The sequence below is a fragment of the Charadrius vociferus genome, unplaced genomic scaffold (genome assembly GCF_000708025.1).
Source record: "Charadrius vociferus isolate BGI_N301 unplaced genomic scaffold, ASM70802v2 scaffold62, whole genome shotgun sequence".
In the NCBI taxonomy this organism is placed as follows: Eukaryota; Metazoa; Chordata; class Aves; order Charadriiformes; family Charadriidae; genus Charadrius; species Charadrius vociferus.
Window position 1 is genome coordinate 3,325,847 of NW_009647419.1, and position 15,242 is coordinate 3,341,088.

The 15,242-nt window shown below is 43.9% G+C and overlaps 2 protein-coding genes across 2 annotated transcripts; one reads left to right on the forward strand and one right to left on the reverse strand.

Moving 5' to 3' along the window:
- Position 1: 1 nt before the first annotated feature.
- On the forward strand, positions 2-1,228 carry MAD2L1BP (MAD2L1 binding protein; the record flags this gene model as incomplete). The annotated part of the gene is made up of 2 exons (XM_009880450.1): positions 2-85; positions 698-1,228. Coding segments are annotated over 2 exons (615 nt in total), but the record flags the coding sequence as incomplete, so codon positions are not given.
- A 1,962-nt stretch (positions 1,229-3,190) lies between these two features.
- Positions 3,191-13,682, reverse strand: LOC104282324 (epoxide hydrolase 1-like). Its single transcript, XM_009880411.1, is given in 10 exon segments — positions 3,191-3,425; positions 4,384-4,509; positions 4,834-4,942; positions 7,757-7,971; positions 8,941-9,070; positions 9,459-9,689; positions 10,483-10,663; positions 11,275-11,488; positions 12,192-12,215; positions 13,546-13,682. Coding segments are annotated over 10 exon segments (1,569 nt in total). The 3' UTR covers positions 3,191-3,223.
- Between the last annotated feature and the right edge of the window lie 1,560 nt (positions 13,683-15,242).

Below are 15,242 nucleotides of genomic sequence, written 5' to 3' on the forward strand. Positions count from 1 at the left end.
GCTCCTCAAGCACGTCCGGTCCCAGCGGCACCAGCTCCCGCTGCCCTACGAGCAGCTCGCCTACTTCTGCCGGCGGGCGGCGCAGGTGAGCGGGGGGCCGTAGCGCCGCGGGGGGCGGCCGGGAGGGACCCCATGGCCCAGCGTTTGAGTTTTGCCTGTCAGCTCGTATTCTAGCTCGGTAACTTGTGTTATAGTACATCAGCTGCTTCTGAAGTAACGTGCTTGTTGTGGCTGTAGCCTTAAATGTTACCGCAATTTCAATAAATAAATAAAAGGTTTAGGTTAGGTGGTTAACGGTCTCAGCAAGTTACTTTTTATCTCTTGTCCCACTTTCTGCTCAAAGCATGTTACTATTTTGTTTGTTGCTCAAACGACTCTCAAGAAAAGTTTCTTTAATCTTATGTGCTTTTGAAGTGATAGCTTTAAAACATGGGGTTTCTAATTCTTGTGCAAATTTATCAGTAATGTGATTCAGATTCAAACTAAGCAGCTATAGAGCAGCCTTTTGTGTTCCTTTTGGATCTCCTGATTCTATGTGTGGGCGCCTGTATCTCTTAAAAAGAGCATAAAGCCCTCCAAACCTTCCTTGACTTTCAGGGATGGGATAGGTCATGCTTTCTGAAGAGTGTATTAGGACTAATATGTCCTAATAATGCAATGTACTGATATCTTTTTTTTTTCTTTGTTTTGTTTCCAGGATGGAGATGTGATTAAGAAGCCACACTCCATGGACCTGGCAAGCAAGAAGTGCCAGCAGGTGCTGATGGAGATGGAGGGAGTGCTCCAGCACTTGGAAGTCATGTTTAGTTTGACACCGGTTCCTCGGGTTCTTATTCTACTTGGAGGCAATGTCATGAGCCCCAAGGAGCTCTATGAGCTCAACTTGGAGGGTATCTATGAGGGCAGTACTGAGGAGAGCCTGAAAACTGCATCCTGTGTTCGCAAGCTCTTTCACTCGCTCTTTGTTGCGGATGTCTTCAGTGAACTTAAGGCTCTTCCTGTGATGGGCACGGTTGTTATGCTCCAAGGACACCGCGATTGTGGTGTTGATTGGTTCCGGCCCAAGCTCAACTATAAAGTGCCGACCCGAGGGAGGAAATTAACTGTTAACTTGTCCTGTGGTGGAGACATCAACATAAGTGCCTCGCCTCCTCAGCGTATGACTTCTACTTGGGAGGACTATGTGTGGTTTCAAGCACCTGTGACGCTCAAAGGCTTTCATGAATGACCTGTGCTCTGTAGAACTTCAGTGGAATATTGAATAACCTTTGGTGCTGCTTTAAGTGATAATAACTTTATGAAATGTAACCGCATATTCTTGTCTGTCTGGATCTCTTCCCCAGGGCATCTACTGCCTTCCTATAGCTGGACTGTTTTCATCAGTCTTCATCTCCTGAATTGTTGTTGAAAGCAAATACCCTTTAAGGCACAGTTGCACACATATAACAGTGATTCTTTAGGGACCCGGGTTGTGGCACAGGAGGTGAATTAGTGTGTTGGGAGTAAAACTTTCCTGCTGCGTACTTGCTGAACTAGCAGATAGTGAATACAGTCTTCTCTCTCCTGAATTTTAATGTCACCATTGCTATGTTAGCTGATTGTTTAGGGCTCCAGATAATGTATGTGATTATTAATACACTTGTCCTTTGATATAAGGGCCATAACCATTGTTACCTACCCTGTTCCTGCAAAAGGAGACCTTTCCCTGCAATCTGATCAGGCTTGAGTATTCAAGTGTTTGCCTATCTATTTGATAAAATTAGACTTCTCCATAACTCAATTTCAGTTACTTAATAATCCAAAGCATGGGGCTTCTCAGCGATTGGGAGGTTTTGTACCTAGTATAGTCTTGTATTGGTGATGAAAAGAGGTTGAGTAGCCCTGTGGAGGCAGGGAAGCACATCTTCCTATTTTCTTTACCAACCTTTAGTCTTAACAGCGCTGACAATCAGATATACAGTTAAAATTAAAGTGAGCAGTTTTGGCTCACTTCCTCTTTAGAGGAAGCTGGGACTCCTGCCCCAATATGCTAGTTTATTCTCACTTAAAACAACAACAAAAAAACTTAGTTTCTGGCTTACTTTTACCTCTTAGAAGTCTTAGACTCCAAATATTTCTGAAATCCGAAGAAGAGATGGGGGGAGGGTGATAAAGTTCAGCACTATCTACCTGTTAAATTCCTGTTGTAAGTCAGAACGTATTACCTGGAAGCAGAACTCGAGCCCTTTCTTCTGGCCTGGTGCTAATTCTAATGCAGAATGGGACAGGGAGGGAGAGAAACTCTTAGAGCACAATGTGTCAGAATTGGACATCTGCTGGAGTTATCTTCAGTCAGCTGGGTACTTATCTGCAATGACCTTAATAGCTCCACATAGCTCTATCCCATTTGAGCAGAAGCTCAAGGCTGCTGGTAGTGAGGTTGCTTGCAGTTTCTTGCTAGCAAAAATTGCACGATGGGGTGGTAAGAATCCTTTGAAAGGAGTGTAGTAACCCTCTACGCTTGATGCATATTTTAACTTTGACCTTTTGGAATGGAATGAGATTGTAGAACTAGGAGGAAATAAGGTTGCTATTTTTGAGCTTGGAGAACACTATAAGTGCTGTCTCTGCCTTATTATCTATTAACAACTGTTTACAATGCGTAGTAACTGCTAAAGCTGGCTCTAGGGGAAAACCTGATAGAATGAAGAAAGCTGCCTTACGTGCAGCTGCCAACTTGAATTTGTAATCATAGGTCTCTTGAATGAAATATAACTTGAATGTAGGAGTGTTTGTGCTCAGGAGATCAAAACCTTTTACACTTCCACCAAAGCTGCTTGCAATGCATATTTAAGAATGCTAGCACTCAAGTATTTAAAGAACCTTTTGAACAGAAGCCTTAGTTCTGAGGAACAAGGGGCCGGTTCCTTTCTACTCTCTTCCCCAGATGAGTGCAATGTTACTGCATTAAACTGTTTACATTTTCTGTTATACTTGAACCATGAATGCAGCAATGATATGGTGCCGGGAATGAAAGAAGACAAGATGCTTTTTTTTTTTTTCCTTTCTTTCTTTCTTATGAAGAGCTTTAGAGATTGATTAACAAGTTTAGTACTGTAATCATTATCAAAATAAAATGCTGGTTTCTCTATGTGATTACACTGAATTTATTTAATCCCTCAAAGGAGAAGTTCTGCTGGTGGCAGACCAGCTTGCTTCCATTCTGTGTATGTGAACTGCAGGTTCACAGCTGTTCCACCTTTCTGACAAACTGCATGATGTCTTGTGCCAAAAGCTTTGGTTCCTCAAAGGCGGCAAAATGCCCTCCACGTGGCATGTAAGAGTAAGTGATGATGTTCTTGAAGATCTGTTTTGCCCAGGCACGTGGTGTATGTACTATCTCCTGAGGAAAAGCTGCAATCCCTGTGGGAACATATACTCCAACCCTAGAAGACATTAGTTAACTGCATTTTTGAAAGAAGTCCTTGCAAAAGTATATAAAAACCTTCTGACTCTGGTAACTGCTACAGTCAGCTGGAGAACTTTCACCACAGCAACCTATTTTGTGGTCTGTACTTTGTTGAAGAGCTTCCCTTGTATTTGGATCTCCTTGAGTTTAAGAATGTTATACCCAAAGGTGTATAAAGTAGAGCCAACTTTGCACACGATTTAATCTTCAAATGTTTCAGATTTTTAAGCTTACCTTATTTTGTAATTTTGTGATATGTGGCAAGCTGCCACAATTCTTGTGAAATTCAGAAACTAGCTCATGGGTACTTTAGAATTTATGGTACCAGAGCAGCACATGACTTTCTTGAGAGGAAAGGTAAACTGGTTCAGTCTACAGAGAGAAAGACTCTCCTATTTATTTGTATGATCAATCACTCGGAGAATTCTGCTCAGCAGCATTTTCCTGGTCAGCCTCTCTTACAGTCATCTTAAAGCCAGCAGCTGTTATAGGGTGCTTGGTTTAAAGTACTACCCTCCAAATTGCTTCCCCGAGTTTCTGCTTAACTTTTGTAGTTCTTAGTTTATCCACCAGCAAGCCTAATTCAGTTTAAACTTCTCTTAGAAATGCTCATGATTTTCTGTTTTGTTTTCACTGAACTGAGCCACAGATTACATTTGTTTGGTGAATAAGTATATAGACCTGTATTTTAAACACAAACAAAACTGAATATACTTTGATAAGTTGTCTGCATTGTCTTGGCCATGAGCCACCTTATGTGAATTATAGGTTCAAAAGAAAACTGACCCTTAACTATATTTATCAAAAGAAAATAAGAACTTGGATTTTTTTTTTTAACTAGTTAAATTTGCCGTTCTAAGTGATCTAAATGTTTATACAGGCAAATGTGGTTCAATCTCATTTGCAAATCTGTCTTGCACTTCCCACTTCATTACCTGGCATCAGCAGTTAGACGAGGGTCCTTGGAGAGGTTCTCCTTGTAGAATCGCATTGAGGACACAATGGAGGATGTCACCCAATAAATCATCACGTTGGTCAAAAGCTCATCAAGAGAGTATTTGCTGTTGAGAGAGAAAGATGAAGAAATTTCATTGGAAGCTGTTTCTCGATAAGCTATATTTGCCTTATGCCCTGAAGAACAGTTGTTCTTGGTTTCCCCTTGTTTTCACACAGCAAATTAATTGGCACCCATGTGACCAGAGCAAAATGGTCTGGTGCTGAAGCACTAGTTTACAGGCAGTCTGCTGTAAGTTTAAACTATTAGTCACGTGTAATCATTCATACTTAAAATTTAGCTTTGACTGCCCAGTCTTTTATCTATTTCCTCTTTAGTTATCGTCATTCTTTCAATGAGTCTTCTCATGGAAGAGCATCTGTTTTCTTACCTTTCCAAGCCTCCATCATCTTTATGCAGAAACGATTTATCTGTCCAGGTAGAGAATTTCTCCAGAATATATGCAGCAAGCCCCACAGGGGAGTCATTCAGTCCACAACCTAATTCAGGAGAAGAACGGGAGAGCTATTACAGTTGCCTGACATTGCAATACTTCAGTGGAACTTAAATTGGATTTTCTTGAATTCTTCAGAGTTTTCTATGAGAATTCAGTAGAGAGTCTGTATTTTACTAGCTCTGGTAGTACTTTATTCTTGACAAATTCACCCCAACGGAATTTCAGCTGTAACTAAGAGCACTACAGATTCGGGTAATTCCTATACAAAAGATGCAAGGAGCTAAGAAAGTCCTGTTGGTGTCTTGGTAATGTGTGGCAGAAGAAGCAAATTCAGATGTAAAGGGATTACACTATGAAAAGACATTTCAGATAAACTATTTGGGAACACTGTCCTGCTTAGGATGGATAACCAGGACCCTGAGTGCTGTTCATCGCTTTTTGCCTAATTTAAAAAGTGGAGTGTTGTGTATCTGTTATCTGTTCCTGCCTTTAGGGAACACTAACAAACATTATAGACACAGCAGGTACAGAGCATATTATACTTGTATCCTTACCTGTAAAACAGAGATAGGGGTTACTTCAGCAATGCTAGAGGCTTGCCTTGGGAAAATTCCTGTACCATACCCTAGGCTGTAGTTTTACAGTATACTCAGTATTACCTACTCTCAAGTGTATTTTATTGTGACTTTAGCACTGAATGACTTTGTAGAAGATGATGCACAACATGGTCTCAATTTAATAGTGGACACAGCTAACACATAGTAAGTTTGTGCATTGGTACAACAGTTTCACTGCACTGGCAGGCCTAGAGTGATTTGCTACAGATGGAAGTCATGTGAATGCTTTGACCAGCAATGGTAGGGCAGGCTAAAATGTGCCGGCTAGCACATGACCCATCTGGAGATGAGCATTTTCTGGGTTGAAAGCTGCCTCTGAACCACTGTATTCAACTTCTGTGAATTAGATGCTCAGAAATAGCAGTGTTGTTTGCAGCTTATTAGTTATTCAAGCTGCACCACATCTTAGGTACCACAACTTGTGGTGAGTGAAAATACTTTAGCTTTGCTTTAAACCTGCCTAATGAGGACTAAAGTGATAATGTAAGTATTTCTTGAGGCTGAGTAGGGAATACATTTTTTCCCCCTGTTCCTTTTCTACATTTCACAGTTTTAGTGTGCTGCAAAATCCCTGCTCTTTTTCCACGTTGAAGAGTCCTAGACTATGTACAACAGTGCTTGTACAGAAGCTGCTCAGTCACTTCAGCATTCCTTTTCTTCCCTTCCTGTATTCTTCTGATTCTAAAATATATTTATGAAACAGGGTGAACAGGGGTGCAACGCATTCTGAATATCAGGGATTTAGTGTTTTGCCTTAGTCTCATTTGCTTTCTTTAAGAGTTTGTAAGATTCTATTAAACTCTGAGCTAGCTGACGTTTCAAAGCACTATCCATGACTCACAGATTCTATCATACGGCAGCAGCCAAACTAGAGCCCATTGTGATTTTCTTCCTGTACTTAAATTGCTTTGGACTTTGTTGGCATCATTTTCTATTGGCCAGTTTAATCAGCCAATCACTTAAATGTTTTTGTAAATCCCTTCAGTTATCTTTAGATTAAACGAAACCCTGGATCGCTGACAAATTTTCACTTAACCATTAACTTTTTTCTGCAGAGAAATTAGGATCACGTTGAAATGTACAGGTGGCAGCACAGATTTTTGTGATACTCTCCCTCTCCTGGAACAGCCTCACTTATTCCTATGCTTGGATTATCATGTTATCTAGTTATTAATCCATGAATGTAATTCTTTTCTTAAGGCAGTTTAATTTCTTTAAGAACATTGGGGGAGGAACTTCAACGAAACTTTTTTGGAAATGAAATATGTTCCATTACTGGATCCGCAGCTCTCTGATTTTTCCAGAGCTCTGATTTTTGAAGCATGATTTCCCTGTGATATTATCACCTGTACATCAATTCTTCTCTTTAAAATAGTTCTGCTAGTTTTTTGATCAGAGGCTAGACCTACAGGTCTTGTTTTTTCTGGGGCTACCTTCACTGTTTAGTCCTTAAAAACCAAACAAACCAACCCAACCTGGTATCTTGTTTGTCTCCTTTTATTTCTTTGGTATTGTGATCAGTTTGAGCAACAGACTAGGCATTAGTTAACGTTTCAGTTTGAGTTTCTTCTTTTGCAGTGAATTGCCAGGATGGGGTGCTATTCATTCTATGGACTTCACATCCGACACCAGTCTGAGACGGGTCTGCTGTCTTTCCTGATTAGGAATTATTTCAGTAAAGTAATATATATTGTAATAATGTATATTTCAGTAAAATTTTCATAATCCTTACTAGTGGGGAAGGATGCAAATAATTAATTTAACTTTTCTGAGACGGCCATATCTTTCTTCAGACTTCTTATCTACTGGCCTCACTAACTATGTCAGGCTTCTGGCTTTTCAGGTGTTAGGGCAGTGTCTACCTTTCTGCAAGTTTCACATTGCACTTGTTTATGATATTTTTCTTGTTTTCACCCACATTTATTTCTAGAATCTTCAATTTTGGGACCCTGTGCTTCACTTTAAGAGGCTTTTTGTAAAGGGGTTCTTTCCCCGAGAGAAGTGGCATGCCATTTAAAAGACTTTCAAAAGTGGCGTTTGTAGTCTCCATCTTTTTTTAAGCTGTTTCTTTGAACTTACTTTTACACAGTTCTTGTCCCCATGTCTTGCATTCAGTCACCAGAACTCATTGCTTCTCAAACACCGTTGGCCATGGTTGAACCACCGTTCAACCATAAGTTTTTACATACCGTAAGCAGTTAGTATACAATGTTCATAGTGACACAGAGAAGGTTCATTACCTGCAGTGTCTGGTTTAGTGGCTTGGATGTGTAAGTAACCAGACTCTCGCAGAAGGTCATATATATTCTTCTGGAGGAAAGGGTACGTACGTCGAACATCTTCCCTAGTGAGGCCTACGAGCCATGGTACATAAGCCCCAAGCATCACAGAAATCATCCTTCTCAAACCTTGTCTGTTGATGAAGATGAGATTCAGATGAAGCCCCTTCACGGATCTAAAATTAAGTTAATGAATAGATGGTTAAATCAAGTGATCTTCTGTCTCCAGATTTTCTAGAAAATGAGTCTGACTGGAGCTGGAATAGAAGTATTTCACTGAGCAAAACACATGAACCCTTCGGGTTCATCATGGTTTAAAAAAAAAATAAAATAATATGGGAGTTAGAAACAGTACAGCTGGTGTCATCTCTGTCCAGCTGTGCCACTGGTATGATGTTAGCTTTAGGCACTCAGTTTCTGGATGTGGCATATCCATGCTGGTAGCTCTGGCCGCTGGACTTGTGTCATTCTGCGCAGTAGGTAACAAGCTGGTTTGGGTATTTTCTGAAAAGCTTGAGTAGATCACATGTGGCCACACTGCCCTGGGTGCTGTGAAGCACAACTGCAATTGGGAACAGTGAGCTGCTCAGCCTGCAATCTGACTGCTTTAAGAGCTTTCCCCCTTTACCTCTTCTCTGACCTAAGCATGGCTGTGATGCCCACTTTTCATTAAATGCTAAAAAATGAGCTGTGATGCCATCCTCTAAGGAAGGTATTGTGTTTCTTTTCCAATCAGTGTCAACTCTGCATTTTAGATTGGAAACTCCTGTACTTCATGGTACTGCTCAGCTGCTGAAAGATTGAGCTCCTTCCTTCCTTCTCTCCCTTCTTTTTTTTAAGTTTCTCTCCTTCCTGATTTAGAATCATGATCTGTCTTGAATCAAAATGTAGCAGTGTGTACTTCCACAGCCAGTGAATGAGAAGCCAAACAGCACGGAAATTTAGGAAGCATGAGAACTTGGCCACTATCAGTGCAAAGCGTATGAATACAACTGAATGCACAGGGGTGCGGTTGTCCCTGGAGGAAACAAAGCAGAAGGGGATGAGAGGCAGGGCAAACAAAAGGCAGGACCAGGACTGTGGAACCAGAAGACAGGGCAAGAATGGGAGGCAGCTTTTCTGCACTGATTCCCTTTGCTACTCACTGTGGCAGCATTTGGGCCATGTTTGTGGTAATACGAGATCCCCAGTCTCCTCCCTGTACGTAGTATTGCTTGAAGCCCAATCTGTTCATCAGCTTATGAAATATCCGAGCAGTTGCTATGGTGTCAAAACCTGCAGGTAAAGAGAAACTCTGTACAGAAGACCTGTTTTTCCTAGCGTTCATACACTGGCCCAAAGACTGTGGCCTGACAGAGGCACATGAGTGTGCTGTTGTGTGAAGGTGCAGTGTGCTATGCTGCTGTGCTTCACTTCTTGGTGCTAAAGCAAACACAAGAGGACAGAAATTCAGTGGAAAGTGGAGAAAGTGGAAAGCAGACCTGGCTCCCAGCTACCATTGCCTTCCAAATCCCCACAGCTAGCCCCAGAACCTCAGCCACATGAGTGTAAGTGCAGAGCCAAGCATCTGCATTTACAAACTGCAGTGCCCAGGGAGCCCAGGGATGTCGGAGGTGTTACTCCAAAAACCATGTGATTCCTGCAGAGTCTTTTCATTGCTTACCTTTCTGGTGTGGTGCCTCCGAGAAACCGTAGCCTGGGATGGATGGGCAGATGACCTCAAACACCACGTCACCCTCGTTCAGGCCATGCCTGGCTGGCTCCGTGAGCAGAGGGATGATCTTGTAGAACTCATAAAAGGAGCCGGGCCAGCCGTGGACCATCAGCAGAGGTTGAACAGCCCGACCGTGAGGGACATAGGATGGCTTCACGTGGATAAAATGGATATCAATCCCTGCCACACATCCAAGACAGATAAATTTAAAGCTCTGATTCCATCACAGTCTCTGCTCTCTACTCTGAAGAACGAGGGTGGCAAAATTGTAATTAGCATTCATAGCAGCACTTACGCAATCAACCCATGGCAAGAAGATGCCTAGCTGAAAGGGGATGCCTGGTATAGTACCTCTGTCTCATCTTTTTCATACAGACAGAGGTATTGATCCGAGCCCCAGATATTGGGGTCACAGGAGACTGAGCATCCATCTCCTGAGAAACTGGTCTCACAGTATACATGTAGGACAATACTTAAATGAATAGCATAATGCAGGCAAGACATGCAAAACCATGACAAAATTACAAAATATGTGGGTGATAAAAAGAGAAACATGGAAAAGTTAAGTGCAAGATAGAAGTTTAACCTGCAGATCACTTACCCAAAGTCTGGCTAACTTCACCTGGCTAAACTGAGTGGTGGTGGTGGTGGGAATTCTAGGTTCAGAGTCTGGGTAAATTTTGCAATTTTCAAAGGTGGCTTCAAGGCAATAGCAGAAGAAAACCTCATCGTTAGTTAGCACTGGTTCAGAGCCAGATGAAGCCCATCTTGAAACAAACCTAATCTTATTGCCACTCTGTAATGGTCTTAATCTATAGAAGGCTATAAATAATATAGCTGCCAGTAGTGATGTTTCACTCATATCACTAAGTTGTCATGCATACTGTTGTCTTAAATATTGTAACGTCTTAAATCTTCCCCTTCTCTCTGTATGTTTCAGAGAGACCTGCTCAAGCCACAGAGACCTCCTTACCTTCAATAGTGGTTTGGAAATGGGGATATTTGTTCAGGACTTCCACTTGCTTACGCCAGTCAAACTGGTTCCTCCAGTAGGCCACCACCTTCCGCAAGTAGCTGGAGTTGAAGCCATAGTGGAAGGCGGCCCCTTCCCGTGGCGGTGTGTAGCGGGCCTGCTCCAGGCGGTGGTGCAGGTCCTGCAGAGGGGAGCCCTTCTTGTGAGGCTGGCCAGCTGCCCGTGCATGCCTTACACAAGGGTGGGCACGGACAGGCTCTCCTGGCTCTGCCGGCTTTTGTACTGCTGACTGGGACACCACAAACCTGCCTGAAGCAGTGGCATAATCTGCATGACCCCCTGAATCATTTATATGGGGAATATATTTTTCTACTAGGGCACCCAGGAGTACCAGGTCCTACTCTTGCCTTGCTGCTAACTTTAGGGTTTTTGGCACTAGGAACTCAGCCTGAGCTGCTGACAACTAGTTGGCCAGATAATTAGGGACAGGCATGTAGGGACAGAGGTGCTGTGTCTCAGTCAAGACCCTGCCCCTCTTCACCCTTCCAGCCCTTCCCCCTGTGGAAGCCTCTCGCTCCTGCCCCACCAGTGTCACTGCTGTCCCGATGCCCTCCCACCCCACTCCACCATCCACAGACCTACAGCATCATGTAATGGTACGAGGTAGCTGCACTGGTGTATATAAGTGCCCTGCTGCCAGCCCCAAGACGTCACCTCAAAGGAGTAAGGTGGGTGATGGACTGGCTCCACCTTGCAGCTTTCCGCCCCTCCCTACATCCAAGCCAGCGGTACCTCGATTTCTTTGTCAGATGTTTCAATTTTGAAGGGACGGATACTTTCATCTTCTTTGCCTTTTAGGGGTCTTTCACCTGAGCCCCACCATCCATCACCCATTTCAAGAGTCTTGATCTTGTGCCTAGACCTCAGCCAGAAAACCAGCATCCCTCCAACCCCCAGGGTGGCTGCAGGGACCAGGACTGCATTCTTCTGAGAATATTCAAAAGACCTGGGGAGGAATAAAATTGCTTGTGTTCAACAACAGAAGTGGCAAGGATAAAGGGACTATGCAGAGGCTTGTATTCATGTTGGTTGGGCCTGAACAGTAACAAATGCCTAACAATCCCATAGAGTCAGCAGGGGCTGGGGGGGTTTGTTATTTTTGAAGATCACAGGCAAGATTTGGGGCAGGGTTACATCTACCCGTGCTTCTTAGGGACCTCAAGTACTTGCTGATCAGGACCTGCTGATCACAAGGCTTCCTTGTCCCTCTCCTTGTGAACCAGGGTGCCCTGGGGGACAAGAGTCAATAGGATATGGGCCAGTCTATTTTAAGGCAGGTGCTGGAGGGAACGGGATAGTAGTGGCTGGACTCCTACAGGAATAAAAACTGCACAGACAGAATGGGTTGAGGAGCAGGAGTGGAGACAAGGGTCTTCAGCTGCTGGAGAGAGCTGGATGTGCTGGATGTGCCCCTCTTGGCAGTGCTTTATACATAGCTCCCCTATAGATTCAGTCGTCTTTTAGGGCAACACAGGTCCTCCACCATAGCTTTCTATGGGTAAGGGTTTCACCTTTCTGTCTGGTACCCCTGTTTCTGTTCCAGAGAGCAAGGTTGTTGTCATACAGGGTAGGGAAAAGACTATACTATGGCCCAACCAGTGTGCTAATAAAAAGTGGAGGCCTCAACACAGAGCAGCTATTTCACTTACCTGATCCGGGACAAGATGGTCTCCCTACAAAAGGGGGAAAAAAAAAAGATTCTTATAGTCTTACAGCATTATCTGAAAGGTACCAATCCTTGGAGAATGGTGCAAAGAATGTCACCTACCAGCACCATTTACTGCCCAGCCAAGGGATTACAAGCTGTTTAGCCACCTGGCAACATCAGCCATTATTTTTCCTACTTTTTGGATGGCGTAAGAAGATGGTGCACTGCCTCTGCACAAAGAGGCAGTGTTTCTGGGCTGTGTTTTAGCTAGATAGTTTGTTGCCATAATATTCCCTCCTTCAGCACAATTTAGATAAAAGGCACTAAACAACTGGATAGGTGTCCTTGCGGTGCTTCATCCTACGAGCTGCTGTGTTACTTCAGCCAAGAAAATAGTTTATTTTGACTGCTGTGTAGCGATAGGTGCGCAGCCTTGGCAGGGGACTTTCAAGCTCAAGGGTTACTCTGCTGCCAGCCACGTGCCGCAGGGCTGGCAGGAGGAGAGGCTTGTGGGACCTTTCCCTGTTCAGAGTTCAATGAGCTGCTATACCTTTGCTACTTCTAACTACTCCTGACTGGATACCAAGCTTTTAGGACTCATCTGCCTGTGAAAAAAAGAATACATCCTCCTTGGCTCTCTTTCAGCCTGGTAGATTCTCTTGCAAGAAAAGCACAGTCTAAAATCTAGCAAAATTAGAAGCAACAAGAGAAAGTCTTTTCACTCTTCCTTGTGGAAGGCACCTATATTAGGGAGCCACCTTGAGGAAAAAAGAAAAACAAAAAAAGGACACGAAACTCCATAAAGAAACAAGTTCATTGCATGTTTCTTTTTACCTACTATTGTTTCCCACTGCTGCCTGTGATGCAGAACCTGGTGCCTGTACTGGAGACCCCAGCAATCGCCAAGGCAATTTGGTGATGATCTCTGAGACGGCCTATGTGCGATTTTTAAGGAGGTATCTCCTTAAACCGCTCCCAGACAAGGAAGAACAGGGCTCCTAAGAGCAAACAGTGTCAGCCTCCACCTCCCTTGAGGCTGAGCAGCTTATGCAAGAGGCAATAATATACCCCTGCACTTACATCCCGTAGTTTAGTGAGTCAGAGGCATGAAACCAGTTATCATGGCAATAGCACAAACTCAGCACTGCTAACAAAACAAGCATGTCCCAGAAGCAGCTCTCTGAGCGACACAAACCAAAGCTCAGTCTCATAAAACCTGCTCCGCACTCACGCTCAGGAGAACTCAGCTGCATGCTCCCACCCTCCAATGGCCTGGTCACCCCGCAGGGGCTTCCTCCCGCCCCAACCCTGGGGAGCCCCGTTCGGAGTCCCTCCTCCCTGCGCCGAGATCTCACCAGGCGTTTGGAAAGAACTCCTGCCACATGTCTGCTCCTCCTCACTTGGCCGCTGCTCTGAGCAAGGCAGCCCAGGTGTCTTCTCTGCTGGTTTCTCCTCGGCAGTGACGCTCTTTCGGTGACAATGCAAGCCACATCGTCTATTAGTGCCACCTATTGCCTAAGTGTGCAGTTGCAAATTAAGTTCAACAGAGGGAAATGCAAAGTCCTGCATGGGGAGGGAATAGCCCTGCGCACCAGCACAGGCTGGATGCCAAATGCATAAAAAATAACTTTGCAGAGACTGGCCTGAGATCTTCAGCTGAGCCTGAGTCAACAAGGTGTCCTTGCAGCACAGGCCAGCTGTGTACAGGGCTATGTAGCAAGCACGTTAGCCAGCAGGTTGAGTGAAGTGACCTTTCACTCTCTTCAGCACTTGTGAGACCACATCTGGAGTGCCATGTCCAGTTCTGGCCTTGCTGGTAGAGGAAAAACTTGAGAGAGCCCACCTTTGGTGGTATAGGGTAAGCAAGCTTCCAGGAGACTGGAGCACGTCACGTACAAGGAGAGACAGAGAGACCTGGGCTTGTTCAGCCTGGAGAAGAGCAGGCAAAGGGTGGGGTCTTACTGCTGTCTACAGCTATCTAGGGGAGAGCGTAGGAAAAATGGACCCAGACTCATCTTGGAGTTGAAGGACAAAAGACAATGGATGCAAATTGCAACAAGGGAAATTCTAGTTAGATATGAAGAGAAAGTATTTCACCATGGAGGTATTCAGACACTGGGACAGGGACCCAGAGAGGATGTGGGATTTCCATCCTCAGAGGCATTTAAAATTTGACAGGAACAAGGAAGGCAATGAGCAACCTCACCTATATGTACCTGCTCTGAGCAGGAGGTGCAATGAGCTGGCCTTCAGGTGTCCTTTCCTACCTGTGTATCGTGTGGCCCTATTCCATGTGCAGCTGTGATTCGCAGCAGCCAAAACTAAAAGGAAAAGTTAAGTTTTTAATTTTCCATGGAAGTCAATGCTTTGTTTTAACTCAGGGAACTAGATTTCATTTCCCTCATGGTCAGTAAAATCTTACTGGATAAAGGCTTCTCCTTCCAAAATTGTTGCACGGTGTCCCTGCTGTGCTTCATTGTAGGAATAGCGAGGTTTTACTGTCAGAGGGAATGATTCCTATCTCCACATAATGCTCAAAGTGAAGTAGCATCACCAGTGAGATCTGTGGTGACTAGGTCTCATACTGCTGTGAGTTCATATGCAACCACTGTGCCATCAAAAAGATCCATCAGGAAGAAAAGCTTGTAAATCCTTCATTTGGTTGAAGTTCAATTTGTTGCTCCACCATATCTATTTCTGATTATATCCATCTGGGATTATTTAGTTTTAAGGTCCCATTTCCCAAACAAAATCAGGTCTCTTGAGGCGTCTTCAAAGATGGTATCCCTGATTGCAGAGGGACTATAGTCAGAAGTCTGGAGAATTATTAGCAATAAGAAGAAAGAATTACAACCCATGTGGAAGGTAGCTGAGGACCCCTGTAAGGTGTCAGGCTGTGATGTCACCAGGAGACAAAAGAGACCTTGGGAATATTCTATTTCTTACCTAGCACTGGGAAAAAAACATGAAGGCTGGCAGAGAAAGGTCTGGCTTGAACATCTGAGAGTGAAATTATCTATACCAGGAATGTGGAAAGAGAGTCAGCAGAGCT